The sequence below is a fragment of the Gorilla gorilla genome, chromosome 5 (genome assembly GCF_029281585.2).
Source record: "Gorilla gorilla gorilla isolate KB3781 chromosome 5, NHGRI_mGorGor1-v2.1_pri, whole genome shotgun sequence".
Lineage (NCBI taxonomy): Eukaryota > Metazoa > Chordata > Mammalia > Primates > Hominidae > Gorilla > Gorilla gorilla.
The window spans coordinates 73305211-73327998 of record NC_073229.2 but is presented as its reverse complement, the minus strand read 5'-3'; the positions used below and the strand labels follow the sequence as shown (position 1 = coordinate 73327998).

The following is a 22788-nucleotide window of genomic DNA, read 5'->3' as shown; positions in this document are numbered from 1 at the left end:
ATTGGAATTATAATTTTTAGAATAGTAGAATATTTTGTAACATCTATGGATATTAGGTATTTTCACTGTTAATATATAAGATATATTTTGAAGAATGCTATTTATTTTATAAATGTCTTGGACAAATTTAAATTTGTCATTGCAAAAACTTATAGGTTATAATTAAGAACTTTGAAATATCAACTTGTTGAACCAAATTCATGCTAATAACCTTATGGCACTAATACTACTTACTTCAGACCTTCTTATACTGCTATAATGTGCAATCTATTTATAAATTTAACACTATTATTAGTCAAGATGGATGCATCTTATATTGAATTCTGCTTATAATACGTAGTAAGAAATATATTTCTAGTAGCCCAAATATAGTCATCCGCGCGCCCCTCCCCCCCAACTCCCCACCAGATCCTCCAGGTTTCAGGTTTTCTGAGGTTTTTATCACTTTTTCTGTCTGTTTAACCCATGCTTTCTGATAGAGCAATACAAAATCTGAGACCTGACTCTTACTCATGTATGATATGATTTGGCGAAGTAGTTTCATCTCTCTATGCCTTGGATTGTTTCCATTTATTCACTCACCCATTTATTGCTTTTATTGTGTCTCTATTCAAAACTGTATTGAGTTCTCTGTTGGACCCAAATGTTGAATAATAAGTAGTTGCTATCGATAACCATAATATATACCTAATAAGGTAAGTGTAAAGTTAAAATAGATAATTGGAAAAAAATAATAAAAAAATCAAACTCATACAAATGGCGTTTTAAAATCAAGTGAATATCTGTAAATGAGTTATAAAATAGAACTTAGTAACCAGGGTATGTTAAGCAGTTTGTCATCGAGCACTCTGGCCAGTTTTCTTAAAGTTCTGTCTTATATCAAAACAGAGATCTCCGGAACTATATGATGGCCAAACCACAAATTTGCAGTGATGGCATTGCTTGTTGTGGTAATAAGACCCTTTTTTTTCCACAGCCAGTGTCTTATTACTTATTTCCAGTGTCTTATTACCAGTGAGTTAGTCTCCTTCCAACAACCCAGGCCTACCCTCCACTCTGTGCAAGTTGGCTTACAGAAAGAAGTGTGAGTATAGGAAGGAAACTTTGTTTACAGTCTGTATACAGTAACTACAATTAGATACAGTATTGCAAAAATCACTTCTGCTTTCATGCATGGGAAATAACAACTTTGACAGTGTTATTATCAAACATAAAGGCATGATATATGAGAGGCAGCACAGTTGAGTGGAAAGAAAATTATACTTGGAGCTTTGAGACTTCTTGCCCTACTTCAGAATGATGTTGGGAACATGATTGTTTTGACATGGGAAGACCAGGAGGGTGGTCACAAAAGGCATTAACCTGAACAAATAATAACTAATGTATATTTATTATGTTTATCTTAGGAAACTAGGAAATGCTATTGAATAAAATGACTTTTATTTCTTTATCTGGAATATTGGTCTCTCAGTTTATAACTCACAGATCCATTTGGGCAGTGTGGGTCTATTTTATTAATTTAAAAAATGAATACTTTTAGACATTAGTGGATCAGGACTAAAATGCCTTGCCTGCATTTACAATAGAAGAGTTTGGGTCATATGCTTCTTATTTTGGTCACTCTTGAGACGTGTAGGCATTTCACCCGATAGAGGGCAGTACAGAGGTCCTTAGTACACAAAGGTAATGCTGAATAAGGAAGTACAGGAAATTATACACAAGACCAAGTTAGTTTCAAGGCTTCTGGACTTAAGAAGTTTTGTGAATATGGTGTCAGTCTATTTTAGCTTTGGCAGCCAAGACAGGGTATAGGGTAGAAAAAAAAAAAACTGGATGTTCAATTTTCCAGAGATTTCCTGTGTTTATTATTGTAAGACTGTGATTTATTAAAACTGTCTTACTTCTTCAAGCAGACCAAGATCTCCTCTGTGCTACTGAGGCTAAGATATATGGGGTTTGTGCAAGGAGTCTGTGAATGAGACAGGGTTACTGTACCCAGGCTACAGTGCTATTCATAACTGGCTAGAGCATTTTCACCCAGGGTTGTCAGGAAGAGCTCTAGTCTCATTTTTTCTCATTACTGAATTTACGAATGTATCGCCTTTAAGAGGAGTTACTGCTCAAATTGAGCTTTGAGTTATAGGGTCTGAAACCACATTATTTACATTTTTATAGTAATCGATGGCATGTGTTGAAGAAATTGCATGCTCTATGTCTCTTTCCTGTTGTATGCCTGCATACAGAAAGTAATACTGTCAGTTATGTCTAATCCAGCTACTGGAGATTGTAGACAGATAGCTTCTGACATTATCTGCTCATTTTGAAGAGATAATGAATATTGTCCTGGATTATCGATAGAGTTGGTGGTGGGGCAAAGAAAGCAAAGTATCCTTCAAAATATATTTTTAAAATTATTTAGCAATCTATATTAGTGAAAAGGAAAAATGAGGGCTTATAGGTCCATGAGTTTAAGTCTTTTCCTAGCAAAATTTAGGATAGTTGATTAAACAGACAATTTATGAACATGAGATGTACTCGGAAATCTTATGGATGTACCAATAATAAGACATACCAAACTGACCTCACTTGTTTGCTGATAGTATTTCTGGAGTATTTAAAAAATATCCTTGACTATCTTGTTGATATTTCTCTGAGCAAGATATGAAATTTTACCAAAACTGGTATTTTTACAAACTTTAGTTTTTATCAGTGAAACTTTTTTTCTTTTTTGTCATGGGTAAAACTTTATGTAGAACTTCAATATATGATATAGACAAGAAAGTCACCATAAAAGATTTGTTGAGGTCCCTTCTAGGCTGTAGGAGAGGTCTTATCAATGTCATCGTCTGTTATAAGTTTTAACGAAATTTTCAATAGCTAGATATTTTTGTGTTCTTTTTCTTAAGGAGGCCCCCTCCTAAATTGAAGTTGCTTTAGGTTCAAGACCACAAAATGGGGATTCATCTCTGAATAAAAATACAATTAGTTTTCCTTTATCGAAGTAGGGTCAGAAGGCCTAGAATGTGCTAATTTGGCCCCCTTCAAGCCAACCTTATTGATTCCCAAACTTGTTAGGATTTCTAACATCTCCTGAGAAGTTTTGTTAATTATAGATTCCTGGATCTTACAGGAGAACAGAATTAGAATCTGTACCAATATGTCCAAGAAATCTGTATTTTTAAAAAGTACCTCAAATAATGCTGATGATGGGTTCAGTTTGAGAGATTTTGGGCTAGATGATAAAATATGCCACAAGACTATTCAGCCTGAAGGTGAGTTCTCTCTAGGAGCTCCGCCTTTGATATTCTGATGCACACAGTCTTTAGCAGTGACTAAGATGAAGATATAGAAAAGATAAGATGTGGATGATATAGAAGGTAGAAGATATGGAAGACGTGTTTATCAAGGAGGTATTAGAGAACATGCTTTGCAGTCAGATAGACTTGGGTCCCTGCCCAGCTTTTACACTCACTAACTGGGTGACCTTTATTTCTAATATCACTATCTAGTTCTGTTGATGTTAGACTTCAACAAGGTTGGGAATCAACAAGCTTGGGAATCAACAAGCTTGGGAATCAGCAAGGTTGGCTAGAGGGAGGCCAAACCAGTGAACTCTAGGCCCTCTGCTCCTACTTCAATAAGGAAAGCCTAATTTTATTTTTATTCAGAGGTGAATCCCCATTTTATGGGCCTGAAGTGATTGCAATTTAGAAAGGAGTCTCTTATTAGGTTGTTAAAAATCTGTGAAAGGATACCACATAAAGAATTAAATACCCATAGGTTTAACATGTAACTCAGCATAAAGTAAATGTGCTTTTACCATTATTACCATCATTATTAACAATAAAATAGTAGAAGAATTAGTGGGAAAAAATCACAATTCAAAGTGGATTGAATTCCAAGTGAATTCGAATTAGAATAAAGGGCTAAAACCAAGGGAGATAAATGTCAATTCAATTCAACAATCATTTATTAAATCTGATTTCATGAAAAGTATTTAAAGAGCTAATGATTTAATAATGGAAAGTGATGCATGAATCAAAAATTATACAAAATTTGATAAGAGCAATGATAGATAATACAAAGCAAGTTAGGAAGTATAGAGACATCTAAGTCAAGTTGGTTATTGAGAATGTCATGTAAGAGGAATTTTTGAGTTGAATATTGGAAAAATGAAAGCAATTAACTAGATAAAAAAGGGAAAAAGATTTTTAGGCAGAAGGAATAATGTAAAGGATCAGAGACCTGAAATAGTGGGCATAATGCTGCAGACATTTTGCTATCATCAAAGGCAAGCTGGGAGCACTTCAATAAGAGTGAGGTGAGCTGTTAAGAAAAAATAGGGGTCTGGAGTCCTCCAGACCTTCAAAGCCTTAGCTGCAAATTATTCTGGAATCTCAGTAGTAAGAAGACGATAACGAAGTTCCAGCTGGGGGTAAGGATAACCTTAATATAAGGCTTTCCTTGGTTGTATATTGGTCATGGATGTCAGATCCAAGGTGACATCCATTTCTCAGAGTCCAATAAGTTGTGATTAGTGTGACCTGACCACAGTACTCTGGACCATAATAATGCTCATTGTAAAGCACAGCAAAAAAAAAATCTGTTTTGTGGGGTCTATGTGGGTTACACAGGAATCTACTCCAAAACTTCTACTCCTCACCCCAGGGAGGAGTTGCAGACTTTTCTAAACCATGCATATAAAGCAGTGGAGGAAATTACTGAATGTGCAGATTTCCAGTTTACGGTCTCAGAGATTTTTGGTTCATTGGGGCCAATACAGAATATAGAAATAAGCATTTTAAAAGTCGTCCCAGATCATTCTGACCTAGGCAGTCCTCAGGCCAGTATTTGGAAGCACAGCTCTAAGCACACTGGACCCTTCAGTAAATGACACATACTGAGTCGGTTCCACTTGGTGGAAGTGGGTTTTCTAAGAGAGTTCCAGCTTTGAGTCTCAGTAACTCTGGCTTAGTTAACAAGATAAAGGGCCTTAATTATTTCAGTTAGATGTAATTAAAATAAAATTTGGAGCCCCATGCTATCCTTTCATATACGAAAGCATGCTCAAAAATGTCAAAATAATTAAGTCATTCCAATCTTCACTCATGCTTCATTTAGAATATTTGAAGGGACCTAATTTCATATCCTACCATAGGACTTTAAAAATCCCCCTTTTCAAATATCTTATACCCTAACTCTGTTTTAGAGCCTAAGCATTTAGAGGATCTCTAAATGATCCTTTTTTTCATTATGCCTCTAAGGCCCTCTAGAATTCTTTTTTAGTTTTCTGATTCCATATCCCAGTGGGTGTCGCATAGACCAGCATAGCATCTGTGGATTGAAGTAAGGGAAAGATTTATGCTAACAGTGGCAGAGCTGTCTTTGAATGATGATGAGGTCATGGAAGTTGCTGGGGTCAGGAAGAGCCTTTAAATACTATTCCTCAATTCTTACTCTGTTTGATCATTTTTTGTACTTCTATAACAGATAATATTAATTACTATTACTATTACTATTAATTAATAGTAATAGTAATTAGTATTAATTACACTACTCAAAAACCCATGTTGTTACAGTTTATTCCTCTTTTCCTTTTCTTGGTTATTTTACTTCCTATTCAGTGCCTCTGTAAGTGCTGTAAAGTTTAGCCTTGTTGCATCTGTCAAGGTCCCTCATCACAAACACTGGAACCAGGAAATATGAAATTTTCCAAGGGACAATCATTAGATATGCCTCAGGTTCTTTTGTCTTCAAGGATCGCGTTTCTGGCAAAATGCAAAGTTTGAGCTAGTCTCTGGGATCATTCAGTTTGAGAGTCATTTACCACCATCTATACCCTATTACTTCAAGTGAAGCAACTGTTTGTGCTCTTGCTAATTTATATGTCTGGATGGTTTAGGGCCACCTGTCTGTCTCTGAGTGAGATCTGCAAATCACTAGGAGATATATGGCCAACCACTTGTAGGGAACTTTAGATACTGAATACATCAATTTGGAGGCTCCTCTTTTTTTTTTTTAAAAGACTATAAATGCCAAATACAACATTATATAGGAAAATAAATATTAATTTTAAATGAGAAAAAAGAACTTATGAAATTATAAAATTGTAAAAGTTAAGATATTACAAATATCTCAAAATTAAGAAAAATAAAATTTTAGTTTTAAAAATTTAAGTGAGCATCTGAGATTATTTCATAATACGCTTTTTCTCTTATTTTGTGACTATACATTCTTTGTTCGCCTCTTTCTAAGGTCAACACTATGGTGTTTTCTATGGAGAGTATAGACAGATAATTCAGTCTTTTCTCTAGCACTGTCAATAAAACTTTTTATTTATAGGTTAGAAAAATCTTTCAGTTTAATAATTCATTATTAGTAATGTGTTAAGATGTAATCTAATACTTTGTTATGTATGAATTTATACGCAGATATAGTCTTTATTTTAGAAGAACTACTACAGTTTTGCACACTTCACATGGAGGAATTTGATATATTCTATTTTTGTAATTTTTATGCAATTATAAATAGAAACATATGCACAGTATAATTGTTATATAGCATATATTTTTGATAGATGAACATTTCCATTTGATTTCGCATGGATGAAAACAGAATCATTTCCTTACAACAGTATGTATATAATGTTTGGAAGAATTTTGCACAAACTAGCCTCTAGTTGTATACATTTTGAATTTTGTTTCTCCTTAACTATTTACATACTTCTGGTGCCAGTTAGTGTAGGACATTAACATGGTGAGTATGCACTCTTGCTCTACTCTACAGTGAGTTGTAATATGAGGTAAAATTGTGTACTATATCTTATATGATATACTGGGTTTTATGTATTTTCAGTGTATGAGAATATTTACACTAACATTCTGAAAGAGTGCAGTAATTGTGAGCTCTCCCAAGTGGCAGAGTCTGGCCTGGATTTGTACATAAAAAAATATAATATAGCAACCTAAGGAATTAAATGGTATTCCAATCGCCATGTGTTACTTGAAGACCATTGCAGGAGAACCGCTGTATGCATCACAGCAATACTTTGTATAGCTCCCCTTTTTTCTTCTCATCTCACACTGTTTCACTGCTATAGAGCAGTCAAAGCAATTTGCCAGTAAAGCTTACCTTTCAAATCCCAGGCTGTCCTTCCCGAACATCATGACTGTTTAGATTATTAAGATTTTCTGGCTATGCCTTCCTTGTTTTCCTAGGACTTCTCAGCTAGCTTCTTACCTAGTACACTATTACAAACCATAAAATCTCTCTTGTTAGAGGGCAAGGTAGGGAAACAATTTGAGCCCTTTATCAGATAGGTGGAGTGGAGACAGAGACAATGGCTGAGACTCACTTACTGATGATGCTTGACTCAGTCATATCAACTTGACCAGGTCAGGGAAAAGGGTACAAAATATAGAGTCCTATATTTAGGTTACAAGATCTAGTTCTAAGAGAGGTGGTCAAGTTATATAATTTTGTAGATATCATTGTAAAGATACCACTGTAAAAGTATCTTTGTATTTTTTTCTCACATGAATTTTAGATCCTCCTCTGAACTCTTCTGTCACTTAACAACAGTGCTAACTTAAACTTTTAATATTTCCACCCCATCACACAGTTAAATTTTCTCATCTTCAGCAGAGCTACAAAAACACACTGAATAATTTCTATGGTAATACAGAGCCACCCAAAACATTCTCCTCTTCTGTAGTTTGCAAACTTATAGTGGACTAATCTCTCATTAAGTTAAAATGGTAAACGTAGAAATGACGTGTATCATAAATGGGTATGAGAGAATTACATATAAAAAGTGTATTACAAATGCAGCTCCGGAATTTAGAGACCTGTACATGGAGTAGCTTTGTAATTGCATTTGTTCAGGGCCGGTGCAGCGGGGAGTTAATCACTGATTAAAATCTAAATGAATAGGAGTCAACTCTTGTCAAAAATTGAATAGGAACTCTCAGTTCCTTATGTACTTCCATTTAAAGTAAACATTTATTTCACTTTATTGAACATCCCACATTGCATGTTATCAGTTGGAACTGAGTAAACTTTACTCAGTGAAAGTTCTATTTTCTCTAACTGTCATTTTGAAGAGAAGTAAAGGGTGATAGGTATTTTTACCTTTAATTTTGTGGGACTTGAAAATGAAAGAATTGTATACTTTGAAAAATGTTAAAAATTAATTCCTATAAAAAATTTCATCCTATAACTTTTTGGAGTATTTTAATAAACAGTATCCTTTAAGTTTAGGGTTATTAAACATTTTTCTTTTATATAATACACTAAAAAGTAATAATTTATCATACAAATATATGAGTATATATAAATAATATATCAATAATATACCAATCTCAGCCTTTATAATATTGAAGAGCATCAGGCCTTTCCCTGGATTAGGCTTTGGCTTAGGGGAATGTTGTGGCTGGTTTGATCTTCTGCCTAGACCACTCAAACTTTCTCCGTTTCAGCAATAAGGCTGTTTCACTTATTATCTGTGTGTAAACCAGAGTAGCACTTTTAATTCCCTTCTGACTTTTTCTTTGCATTTAAAACTTTTCTAACTGTTTGGCATAAGAAGCCTGGTTTATCACCTATCGGGGCTTTCAACATTCCTTTCTCACTAAACTTAATCATTTTAGCTTTTGATTTAAAGTGAGAGATATGTGAGTCTTCCTTTCACTTGAACATTACAGGCCATTTTAAGGTTGTTAATAGGCTTAATTTCAATATTGTTGTGTCTCAGGGAATGGGGAGGCCTAAGGAGACGGAGAGAGGTGGGGAATGCCCAATTGATAGATCAGTTGAACACACACAACCTTTACTTATTAAATTTGCCATCTTATATGGTGTGGTTCATGGTGCCACAAAATAATGACAATAGTAAAATCAAAGATCAGTGATCACAGATCACCATAACAGATATAATAATAATGAAAAAGTTTTAAATATTGTGAGAATTACCAAAATGTGACACAGAGATACAAAGTGAGCACATTCTGTTGGAAAAATGATGCCAATAGATCTTGATCAACTCAGAGCTCCCACAAGCCTTCAATTTGTAAAAAACACAGTACCTGTGAAATACAATAAAGCACAGCTGAATAAAGCTAGGTCTGCTATAGCCTATTTACAAAAAAACAGTTGAAACTTTCAATATGATTCTCTTTCAGAAGTTTTTGAGAAACTCATTGTTTATCACTGCATTCTCATATGCATTATCTTGAAATTCCACTAACCTCAGGGAATTTGGGTGAGCTGATGACACTAACAACACTTAAACTGTATTTTAGCCATTGCCATTGTCTGGGGAACATATTGAAAGCCTAAATATTTGGAACACATTATAGTATTCAGGTAATTACAACATGATAGGATATCTAAATGTGTATAGTGTGAACTATCCCAGTTTAATTACGTCATGATAAGAGTTAGTAGCAAATAAAATCTCTAAGGTTGTTAGGCTATAATCTTCATGATGCTTTGCATATCTTGAAAACTCTTGCAGAATGTTACACAAATATTGTGATGATTTGGATCTATATCAAAATGTGCATGCTTAAAACAATTCTTAACCATGGTAGGCCTATTTCTTTTTTGGCTAGAGATATACAGATATTGCCATTTCCAGACTGTGTGCTGGTGATGGCAAAACTTGTTACTAACCAAATCATGAGGATTTTTATCATTTTAAATTTAAAAAATCACTGCAACGTCTGAAAAAAGTTTGTTAAATAAAACCAGATGTAGAAAGGCTTTCTTAAAATGTCAAAACAGTAATGTAAATGAATTGTTAGTTTCATTGTTTAAATTATAAACTTTAGACATTAAAACAATATTAAGATTGAAGTATAACATAAACTCCCCAAGAGAAAAAAAAATTAAAGCAAGGACTTTGTACCTTGAATTGGAACCTGCCCTTTTTTATTCATTGGAATAAAATGATACTCTATCAGGATTTCCTAAAACTCTTTACTTACTTGCCTTTACTGACTAAATTAAGACAGAATACTATTATTTCTTGAATGGCCTCATTATATTGTGAGCACTTTTAAAAATGTAAAAGTAGTGATTTTTTTGGATTCTACTTTCTGTATTTATCATAATTTTATTAAGATACCTTCAGTGATTATCAATTTTTAGTTTTCATGATCTGGAAACTTCATTATCATCTCTGTTCATTTTCCTTTTTTTCCTTTCATTTATTTATTTATTTATTTATTTATTATTATACTTTAAGATCTGGGGTACATGTGCAGAATATGCAGTTTGTTACACAGGTATACATGTGCCATGTTGGTTTGCTGCACCCATCAACCCGTCATCTACATTAGCTATTTCTCCTAATGCTATCCCTCCCCCCGCCCCCCGATGTGTGATGTTCCCCTCCCTGTGTCCATGTGTTCTCATTGTTCAACTCCCACTTATGAGTGAGAACATGTGATGTTTGGTTTTCTTGATCTATTGATTGAAACATCTATTTAAAATAATTATTGTTTGCTTCATTATATAAGCTTGTTCCCACTGTCTCAAGATTTTTGTTAAATTATGTGCAGAATGAATTAAATATAGACCAAGATTATCTCTATTTATTGTAGATTAAAATTTGTTTATTTGCCCATTATTCTGTTTTATGATATACTGCCAATCTCTATCCAAATCTGTATTTGGTTAGGAACACGATCTTTATTAACTTTTGTTATCAAGAGAATACATATGTGTCTAATAAATACTTATACATACTATGTTTACTTAGGCTTAAGCATTAATAATATTGATTAACATTATTCTTTAGTGTTGTTTTACATTTTATTACAATATCCTAAAACTTTGCTTTTCTTTCTGCTTATTATCGGAAATAAGTTTGCTTACTTTCTTTTTGTAATTTGTGTGTGCATGCACATTTGTGTGTGCATGTTAGAAAAACAGAGACAGAGACAGAGAGAACTCACACTCTAAATAGCATCAAGCACAAAAGCTAAATTCATGGATATGCAATAAAAAACTGTGTTAAATATGTACAAACTATTTACAAAGGAAGGCTATAAAATGGTGAGAATTACAATTTTGAGTAAAGTGCTCCTCTGTGTTATTAGCCACTGTGTCCTCTTCATTTTTCTTTAGTTCTATTCCCAGTACCATTTTTTTTCTACCACAGAACTTGTCACAAGCTGGATTCTCACAGTTACCTGAGAGTTGGCCTCTCCTATCTAGACTATCCTTTGCACCTCCCCTAAATTAATTGTTCTATAATACTACATTTAGTCCAGTCTTCTCCTTTCTCAACACCCATTCTCCATGGCTTTCTATTGCCTTCAGCATAAATCAGAATCTTTATACTAACGTGAACCTAACTCAAAGACCCATCACAGTGTGTGATTTCCTCTTCATTTATAAGCTTATCCCCAATTATTCACTACTAATCTTCTCTAGCCAAATAATATGTTACCACTTATGCAACCGTCCGTCTTTCTTTTCCAACCCTATTGGTTTTTCAGTGTTGCAGCTTTTATAGCTGTAAAATGAATTACCTGAGAACTTAGTGGCGTAAGTAAACATTTACTATGCTCACTAATTCTGTGGGCCAGGATTTGAACAGGACATGGGGGACAGGTTGTCTCTGGTCTTCAGTGTCTAGGGCCTCAGCTGGATGACTCAAATGCTGGAGGCAAAAGTCATCTGGAGGCTACTTCAATCACAAATTTAGGGGGTGACACTGACTATTGGCTGGGGGCCTCAGTTCCTCTTCACATGGGTTCTCCAAGAGGGTCTCCTTATGTGGCCTCTTTGCGTAGGCTAATTTGGGCTTTCTTACAGGATGTTGGCTGATTTCCCCACAGTGGCTTTCCCCCAAAGAGAAAGCCATATGGAAGCTGTATCCTTTTTTATAACCTGGCTTCAGAAGTCATATAGTATGATTTCCACTACACTCTAATAGTTGGAGGAATCTCAGTCTACCCAGCTTCAGGGAAAAGAGTAAATAAAGTTTACCTCTTTGTGAAAAGTGGTGAGATCCTGGAAGAACATACAGGACCAGAAATATTGGTGTGGCCATTTTTTGTTGGAACAATGCCACAGTGAAGGACTGCAGCTTGTATCGCATGTGCTCTTTCAAACTCTCCCAGACTTTTATAGGCCATACCAACCTTTATTCATTCTGATCTCTTATAATCTGTGATCTCATTTACAACCAGTATATTTCTTTGAATTGTTAACATTCCATGTGTATCTGTTTTGTCTCCCCAACTATACTACTAACTACTTCAGCACAATAACCTCATTTTCCCCCAGGAAAGTAAGGTCTGTATTTTTATTTTCAGCTTTGGACATAGTAGGGGCTCAATAAACAGCTAGATTAAAGTCAGATAGATTTAGAATGAAATGAGAGATATCACTTTTATGCATTGTAAATGAATGTGGTAGATACTGTTTGGAGAAGATGGGAATTGGTGAGGCAGGGGATAGTGGATACAATAGTATAGAAATAAGTGAGAAAAGATCACCTGGTAAACACAAATAAATGTGTTTATGAATGAAACACGAAAGCTTAAATGTAATAAGTCATGATGGCAGTCAAAGGAAGGTACTTCTTTGCATCTTAGGTATTTAATTTCAAATTTATATGTATTTAAAAACTCATATAAGTAATCCAGATTATACTAATTGAAAGCATTAAATTTAACTCTTCTGGCATTGGAGAGTTGACAAGATGAATGTATCAATACGAGTAAATATTGTAACATGTATTTTTATATTTAATATTATAATATTTTTCAAATGTATTTAACTATGTTTTAAAAAGCATTTTTTGTTTGGATTTATTTGCTTTTAATTTTTTAAATTCAAAAATAATGCATTCTGATGATAGCAAACCAAGTTATATAAAGAAAACCCAATAGCCCTTTTTCTGCATTTCTATATTGAGGATTCCAGTTTTGGTTTGGTATGTTTTCACAGCTTTTTGCATGTTCATTTTGTATACTTTCCACTGCTTATATATTATTCTTCATATTTATTGTTCATGCCACAATTTATTATTTTTAAATATCTAAGGCTCATGGTTATGTCAATGGTAATTTCTCTGTGTGATGATTATGGGATCTGATTAATAATTATTGTTTTAAGAAGCTAATTCTTAGACTTTGTGGCAAACTGGTAAATTTGATATTTTAATTCAAAGTTGAGTTTTTTAGAGATACAGAAAACAAAGTGTTGACAGGGTAGGTTAAATTTTTCAGGTGAGAACTCTACTGTATTAATTTGTTCACATATGAAAACGTGGTAATACTATGATAGTGTTACATAAAGCTTTATAACTATTACTAACTAAAGCACCAATGCTCACCAAATAGCATTCTGGGATCTCAGCCTTGTTAAACTGTTCTAAAGAATATGTGTAATTTACATTTTCCTAAACATTGTAAAATTTCATACACTGAAAATTATTTGGACATAAAATTTTCATGTGTATGGTAAATGAATAGCATATTGCCTTTCCAACTTTCCCCAATCTCAGGAGTATTTCAGCCTTGGACCATGAAATGAAAGGAAGGGAATAAAGATTGGTTAAGTGAAAATAATAAAGTTCCGAATTCCTATCTGTAATAACTCATTTTACCAGATCCCATTCTGTAAAACAGTTAAACTCATCTCTACTTATTATACATCTGTGAGACTGAAAACTACTTTCCTTTACATTCACTGGCATAATTTTTTTATTTCAGATATTAATTTAAAGACTCTGTCCATGTAACTATAACCTACCTGAAACTGAAATGATTCTCGGTAACATATTCGAAGTTACACATTTACATATAACTATTATGTATTTAAGATGGCTGATCACACTGAAGTAATGAAAGGCATTCATCAATATCCAGGAGTTCGCTATCCTGTCCTTACTCCTAATCTTCAGGGTTTTCACCATGCTGTAAGTGTGCTACTAATATTTCTAAAATTGATATGCCTCTTATTGTTTTAAAGATATTTACAAAGTTAAAATTGTGTCATATGTAACTCATCTGTAATATAAATACTATGCTAATGTACTAACATGAAGACATACAGCTCCAGGTCCTCACAGCATTGTTGGGGACTAAAGTTGTCTATATACCTGGCGCTTCCAGCTTCACCGTTCAAAAATCAAAACACAAAAGTAAAATTCTGCATTTTTTTGTGAAATTTCTTAGAAGTATATTTTGTGCTTCTTCTTAAATAAGTAATATAGAATACTATTTAAGCATTTTTCAATGCAATTTTTATAGTTGAATTTGGTAATTATTTTTGTCAACCTTTTGTTGATCAGCTTTTTGTGTCTGTTATTTTCTCCCTCTGGGTGAAAAGCTAATTGTCATTTTATCTGGCTGTAGTTACTTTCCCTATTTATCTTCTGGTTTGTTTCTTTTGATCCTCTGTGATTTAGAAATTTATATAATTTAAATAAAGCTTTAATAATTATACATATGAGACTATCCTCTTCAATTTTAAGGTGTTATCCGTATATGGGCTTATTGCATAGGTTTTGCAGCAGCTATTTCTGGTATTAATGAATATTAATGAAAAATATTCATTATATGAAACTATATTATGTAAAGTTGAGATTGTGGGGTATTAATCGTATAATGTATTTTGTTAGAACCATTTACTTTTGTCTTGGGTTTGATTTGATAAAATTTTTATTGCGTTGTTTGAAAAGTCATTTAAAAATTATAAATATTGGTGTCATCTAGTAATCCTAACAAAGTAAAGAATGTATCTTACCTTGAAGAAGATACTGAAAGGACACTCTCATGTTAACTCAGAGGGGCAAGCACTGGAGTGGAACTAATCTTGACTTTGGAGTCAAGCAATTCTGTGCTCAAAACGTGACTCCAGAACTTTTACTCCCTGTGTGATATCATGCTAAGGGTTTACCTTTTTTGCGCTATAGCTGTTTCATCTGTAAAATTGGCATAACAACACTTAGTTTACACAGTTGTTTGTAGATGACAAAAAGCACATCCATAGTACTAAAAACAGTACAGACAAATAGTAGATGTTCACTAATAGAGTTTTTATTTTAGAAATTGAAAATTTATTTTGGATAGAGGCATAAAAGCCAATATTTTTTAAATGTTTGAGGAAAGATGAAAAGATAGCTTTTAAGTTTTTCTCCCCCCATGTATTTTTTTTTTTTTTTTCTGAGATGGAGCTTTGCTCTGTCGCCAGGCTGGAGTGCAGTGGCGTGATCTTGATTCACTGCAACCTCCGCCTCCCAGGTTCAAGCGATTCTCCTGCCTCAGCCTCCCAAGTAGCTGGGACTACAGATGTACACCACCACACCCAGCTAATTTTTGCATTTTTAGTAGAGACGGGGTTTCACCATGTTGGCCAGGATGGTCTTGATCTCTTGACCTTGTGATCTGCCTACCTTGGCCTCCCAAAGTGCTGGGATTACAGGCGTGAGCCACCGCACCTGACCTCCCCCCCATGTGTTAATGGAGGATTAGCAAGAGGGGAGAACGTAGGCAAAGTGCTAGAAATACATTAACAGAAGGTCTTAAACATCCAGCTGAAAGACTGAGAGGCTTGATATTTGAAAACAAGTCACTGGAGAGCCTGGAGGAAGGAATAAAGTTGACAAAAAGTGCAAAAAGGAAATTGATTAGATTAATATTTTGGATTTAAAGACTGACAAAAAGATCAAAGCATTAGGTACACAAGAGTATGGCTGTAGAAGTCAGGATGCAAAAAAATAAAAGCTAGGTTAGGAGACCAAAGAAAAACTGGGGGCAAAATCTAAATGATGAATTGGAAAAATATTTTTCTGTTGGACTGTAGGAAGAGAAGATAAACAAAGTAGTTAGTATCTTCCATTTTAATAATTGGTTTGGAAATATTTTTTCATGGAGGATAAGGGTTTTATTGGGGTGCTAGTATTTTCCATAATTAGGCTTACAGTATTTCTGAAGATAATACATAATTTTTAAAAGGCATAATTAAATAGAACATCCTCATTGTGTTTTTGTGCCTCACAGACTTATGAATATGGCAGTTTGTGGATTATTCTGTTATTACAAAATATTTTTACATTTTGAAAGAATATATGTGGCAAGATGAGAGGAATCCGATTTTAAATTCTAAGGCAAATATTAAAGAATACATGTATGCCTTCATAGAGTAGTTAATCTTTCTTCTACCACTATCATTCACATTTTTGAAGTTATTAGATTTGGCTTTAAATTATATATTTTTCAGGTTGCTGCTGGAGCTACTGAGATATCAGTTTTTGGAGCTGCATCTGAATCCTTTAGCAAGAAGAATATTAACTGTTCCATTGAAGAAAGTATGGGAAAATTTGAGGAGGTTGTTAAGTCTGCAAGACACATGAATATTCCAGCACGAGGGTACTTATGAAATCCCACAAATTCTGTTTTGCTAATGTTTATTGTTAAAGCTTACTCAAAAATTATGTAGAGATTCTTATATCATTTATAAAAATATACATAGAATATCATATTTCTATTTTGTTTAATCAGGGTAATCACTATATAGTTACATCTCATTAACATCACTGATGATTATTAGTGAGTATCTAGCTTGTGGAATGTGTAATGCAATTGAAATCAGAGGAACTAGCATGCAAATCTGGCATTATTAACTATTTTATTAACACTCTATCACCCAAATGCAGCCCTCTTATCTCAGCCTACATGTGCTGATAAGTTGGTATAAACTCACAACAGCTTTTGGAAAAGAATCATCTAATGTGGTTTTCAAATTTTTTTTAAAACATGACTTTTTCTTCAAAGAGTATTTTATGTAGAACTTCAATAGAACACAGCAGATATAAAATTGAGCTGCTCTGGGAAATCATTTTATCCATTCTTTCTCCCCCTCAATGGCTGACTTTTCTCCTTCCTCTGGGTGATCCCAAAGCACCTCCATAGTATCTTGCAGAACACTGTTTAAAAATACTTGATAAATTGCTTATAGAAGATAAATATAAACTTTCAGTTCTCTACTATTTTCTATTGTATGTGATTTCTATAAATTTAGGGGTATCAGAGATATTAATCCTTTTCTCCTCGCCTTGCCTTTTTCTTGTAGAAACTTATCAGCTGTTCATTCTAAGAGATGTTGATTACAGGACATGGAAAATAAAAACTGACCCAAGATCCACAAACCTAATTTTCTCTCTCAGGAGTTTAGAAATGGAATACCAAACATGGTTACTTGTATTGAAAGATTATGTGATTTTGTCACTGAGTTCACTATTTTGGGGTTCCTAGGATGGAGCCACATGGAAACCAGTGACAGGACAGAGTAGTAGAAAGCAGAAATGGAAAAAGGAGGCTGCTAGAGGTGATGAGAGATATAGGGGGAGGGAGGAGAGAGGGAAAAATCTGCCTTGGTGCTTGTCTGCTTCCAGGACCAATAGTTGCCTCAAGTATTATAACCAGGCCTATGTGCTGTGAAACCTATAATGCATTTTTGTGTGTGTTTGTTACTTAAGGAAGAAATTGTTTCTAAGACATTAGCTATTTTTTCTATTAATTTTATAAATATGGAGATATGATGAACACACATCTTAACAAGTTAAAGTGCATAGCGATCGGTAATAGAAGGTTGAAAGCTGGCGATGGATTTGGGTGCAGGCTGTACTTCCCTTAGTTGAGGTGAGCAAAGTTCATGGTAGCGGGAAAGATTCAACAGTTAATGAGAAAGACAAGTGAGTCAATTTTGACTGAAAATATTAGTGAAATGATTGGAATTTCAATCAAGGTGTTTTGGGGGAACAATTAGAGTTAGATATTTTGTTAGTTTGTTTTCTATTTATATTTTTCCTGTCCTCCATAGTAAGTCTACATGAGTTTCTAAAATTTGAAATTACTTTTGTAATTAAGATAGATACATATCATGTAAGGACTATATGAGAAAAATTTAAAATCCAAGACAATGTATTTCCAAAGACATAAAATAAAGGACATTTATTTTTCAGGCAAAAGTTACAAAACCACAATCAAAAAGGAGAGATATACTATTGGTTTCTCAATTCGAATATAAATAAGTTGTCTCAATTTTCTTTAAAATAAAGAGAAAGATGAATACCCTATTCTATTTCAATATGTGTTTAAAGTGTGGAGTATAAGCTTTAGAGTAAAGTAATTCTCATTGGAAAGTTAAAAAGTATGTGACTATAAGAAGTAAATTGCTTATGTAGCTTGCTCTTCAAATAGGAAGGGTTTTTTTTAGTGTTGAAAGATGGATGCAAATATAAGTTGTAGGAAGTAACCTTTTATTATCTTAGCTTTCTGTTGTAAAATGGAATAATTAATATAACTGGGCTAATACAAATCTTAAACCCTCTTAATACTCATTGTTTGACAAATAATATTGCCTCATCAGAAAAATGAAAACTTCTAATCGTGCTGTGGCTTAAGTTTTCCAGGCTTTGATGAACAAGAAGTGACCCACAGTAAAGCAAAATGAGTAGAGTACAGTGGAGACTTTACTGTAGAATTATAGACAAATGTATGTTTTCCAGTGTGGATTTTGTTCCTTTGGAGTACAACTCCTGAATTTTCTGAAACACTCTCATTTTCAGAAATATGCCTTTCAGTATTAGAGTTCAGCAGCTATTTGTGTAGTTGAAAATATCTTATTCCTCCCAACAATTTATATAAAGTTTAAATACGATTTTATTTTTACTGGCAATCTGATTTTAGGTATTCACCTTTGTAAGTCATAAGCCATTAGTACCTATTTAAGGAAAGGAGCCATGCTCAACTAGTTGAAACTGCAGTAGATGCTTCAGCATGTCTTGCATGGTAACAGCTGCATCAACATATACTTGATAATCATCCAGAAAATTTATGTCGTCAGTTGTCAGCTTTAAAGGCCATAAAGCAGTACACGTTTTATAAAAGCACACTAAAACTATTAAAATTTTTATAAAATAGTAAACATTCATATAGTCCAAATAGTAGCTTTTATTACAGTTATGAAGCCTATTGTTAAATTCCCCCCACACACTCACTGAAACACACACACAACACATGCATGTGTACACATTTTTAACACACGCTCAGAACTGTACATAACATCTGGGACACATTGTGAAAAGACACCATGCCAAATCAGTGACAAAATGCAGAGTCAGCTAACTACTGGTTATACGCGAAGGCAAAATGAAATATCCGCAGTTTGGATTTTATTTTTTAATGTGCAGTTCATGTGACTTTTTTTAAATCTAGATAATTTTTCTATTAACTGTCTAAATTGTAAAAGGTTAAGAGGGCAAAGAAAAGTAAAAGCCAATGACAAATGTGATTATTTTCCTTTTATCAATGGTATTTATTGAAAGAAATATCTATTGGCTTGCCAGGATCCTTTTAAAATTGAAATTCTTCAAGATATGAAGTAGTACTTTAATATATAAGACATTCAGAATTTATTATTTTTTGTCTAAAGTGATTATCAGCTTCTCTTTATTGAAATGACATTAATCACATGCTCACTCTTTGTGAGAGTATTAATTTAAAAAGGAAATTCTTAGTAAGTTGCCATTATTAATTTCATGGTTAAAATGATTATAAATAGAAATTATAAAATTACAAGGTCAGCAGGTTTGTATATATATATTTTATTATTATTACTATACTTTAAGTTTTAGGGTATATGTGTACAATGTGCAGGTTAGTTACATATGTATACATGTGCCATGCTGGTGTGCTGCACCCATTAACTCATCATTTAGCATTAGGTATATCTCTTAATGCTATCCCTCCCCCCTCCCCCCACCCCACAACAGTCCCCAGAGTGTGATGTTCCCCTTCCTGTGTCCATGTGTTCTCATTGTTCAATTCCCATCTATGAGTGAGAACATGCGGTGTTTGGTTTTTTGTCCTTGCGATAGTTTACCGAGAATGATGATTTCCAATTTCATCCATGTCCCTACAAAGGACATGAACTCATCATTTTTATGGCTGCATAGTATTCCGTGGTGTATATGTGCCACATTTTCTTAATTCAGTCTATCATTGTTGGTCATTTGGGTTGGTTCCAAGTCTTTGCTATTGTGAATAGTGCCGCAATAAACATACGTGTGCATGTGTCTTTATAGCAGCATGATTTATAGTCCTTTGGTTATATACCCAGTTAAAGCATAAATCATGAAAGTTTCTTTACATAATTACATCTTATACTTCTCCTATAAAATGGCCAAGAATCATTTGATTCGTGATTAACCTTCTGAAAGTTTATACTGAAAGTTCAAAGAAGAGTATATTTAACATTTTTCCTAGGAGCCACACAAAATTATTGATTCATTATTTTAAAAATTATAAAACTTTAAAATATTTATCTGTGAATTGTAACTGGTTGAATTTTTTTCAACTAATAGAGACAAACATAGATTACTTTTAGATACAGAAAAACAAAGACAATTGTCAGGTGTGATAATGTCATACTTTAGTCATAATTTTTTAAATAAAATGTGCTTAGTATTTAGGAGGAGGTAAGGAGTCAGATTTTCCGAGAACTGTAATGAATCTAGGGTGTTCGTTTTGTCCATCTCTTCATCTGCTATTTTTCTCACTATTGACTTTCTTCTTATGCAAAAGCAGGGAAAACTTAATTTGGTCTTAAATGCTTCCAAAAGGGATTGCATTACATACAATGGTGAAGAATTCCTTTGATGAAAGATCCTCAGTGTTAGGAAATTCTTCCTGTGTTTAATTATTTTTTTTAAACTGATTCAGCTCTATATAATTCTCATCCTTTAAAATGGCAATCTTCCCACGTGCCATGAAGTCAGGGCACAGTATTCTCCTTTAAAACACTGTTTTTTCCCCCTTTGAGAGATAATTTATAACTACACACATTTATTCAAAAACTTGCAACCTACTTGCTGAATTAGCCAAACCACCTAGGTCACGTTGCATTGAGTTTGTCTTTCCTGTTCTCCTTGTCTAATGTAGAATCTCAGTATGGACTCAGATCCTGACCCTGAAGATAATAGCAGTCTTGTTGAGTGAGATAATGAGTCTCCTTATTTAGGGCTCCATTTTTAAGTACACTGTGACTAGTAGCTAGCATTTCTTATGACAAAGCATCAAATCCCTTCCATTGGATGATCTACCTCTATGGAACACTTGCATTTATAGCATCATATTCTTGTAAGTGGGCAGCAAGTAGCTGCCCACAGAAGCTCCCTTCCAAATTCTATTGTTCAACTGAGGCCTAGGTCTGGAAGAACGATTCAATCATCATTATGTACCACCAAAATATGGGACATAAAACTCTAAAAATAAGACATCTGTTAAAGCTATTTTCTTTCATACATATGGTTTGTTTAAGGGTTTATACTTTTTAAGCTTTATATATTATTCTGGCACTGCTGTGTGCCAGAACAACACATACCCAGCAGCAGTTAATATTTGTAAGCTGGGTTTGTGCAGTTGTGTCTAAATAGCCTTCATTTAGACATTTTGAGGTAAGAATATGTTTAATCATTTCTCATGAAATTAGCATTAATACTTTTTCATTATTAAATATTCTTTTGCTGGATTATACCTTGCCATACCTGGGCAAGAAGTAGAATTTTAATTTACACAAGTAATTTCAAGAAAGTTAATGGTGTCCCTAAGGTGTGAAATTAATTCAGCACGGATTGTGGTTGAATGGTATATGTTTATAGTCCATACAGTCACCTACAATAATTTAAAATTATTTTTAACATGCTTTTTCTTTTATTATATATGTCAATGTGAAACAAGGATATAACAAAGTGAATTTAATAATTATGAAAAGAGAGTTGTGAAACATATGGAATAGAAAAATGAACATTTAGAAGTTTTTATCATGAGATTAACTTTACTATGAATTCCTTAAAAGTGTTTACAAATTTACTTTTATTTGGAAACACTATTCATATGAAATTAGAACACAGAATACCTGGAAGAAGTACTCTGAATAAAGTTTGGAAATAATAAGTATTCGATAAATTTATTTTTAATCTTATTTAACTTTTTCAATATAATTCAGTAGAAAACATACTTAATCTTAGGCATTCTTCAATTAATTCAAAATTGAATCAAAAATTTATTTTAAAAATGTAATTATGGATTGAAATGAGTCAATCTCAGAGCTTTACCTTGGAAACATCTAACCAGATTCTCTCAAAGCATTACTCAACATGTTGAGTAGGGTTACATTAAAATTAAAACAGTAGTAGTGGAGGTAGAGGTAAGGGGAGAATTCATGGTTCAAAAATTTGTGGACACCTGGATTAAACATGGTTATCCTTGTTAACCAGGCCCTCCAAATATAGGACTTCTTTAAACTAGGGCTGGAAGATGGCTGTTGTGTTGGACTGAGTTTCTCAGATTTACTGATCTTTGGAATCCCTTTTTCACCTGTCATTTCATGTGGCCAGTGCTCTGAAATTCTCACTTCTTCACTCATCAATCAACTTGACAGAAAACCTAGAAGCTAAATATTTTGAGTGGGTAGGCCAAAAAAAAAGGTGGCAATTAGAGTTTTAGCACTATATGAAAAAGGCAAGATTAGTTTGGTTTCTAGTAGTTGAATTTAACATTGATGCTTTTTTAAATTGTTTTCAAAAGCAGACATGCTATTGAAGCTTATAAAATAAAATATAATGTGGGAGCTATGAAATGAAATGTCTTTCATATTGAACATAAGAGAACAAATTGCACAGTGATGTAAGTTTCAGGTCTCAGAGATTTAAGTGGATCATTAAAAATTTGAGAGCTTGGCTGGAGACAGAATCAAAAGCCA

At 33.5% G+C, this 22788-nt stretch overlaps 1 protein-coding gene across 5 annotated transcripts in view; it reads left to right on the top strand.

Annotated features, from left to right (window-relative positions):
- The window catches only part of HMGCLL1 (3-hydroxy-3-methylglutaryl-CoA lyase like 1), a 146908-nt gene that overhangs the window by 48694 nt on the left and 75426 nt on the right, over positions 1 to 22788 (top strand). For 4 of the 5 annotated variants that reach the window (XM_055389829.2, XM_055389823.2, XM_055389828.2 and 1 more), the window contains 2 exons: positions 13841 to 13936; positions 16243 to 16391. In XM_055389829.2, coding sequence (XP_055245804.1) covers positions 13841 to 13936; positions 16243 to 16391 — 245 coding nt within the window. The remainder of the gene's footprint in view (positions 1 to 13840; positions 13937 to 16242; positions 16392 to 22788) is intronic. The other variant, XM_055389824.2, reaches the window with a different exon arrangement.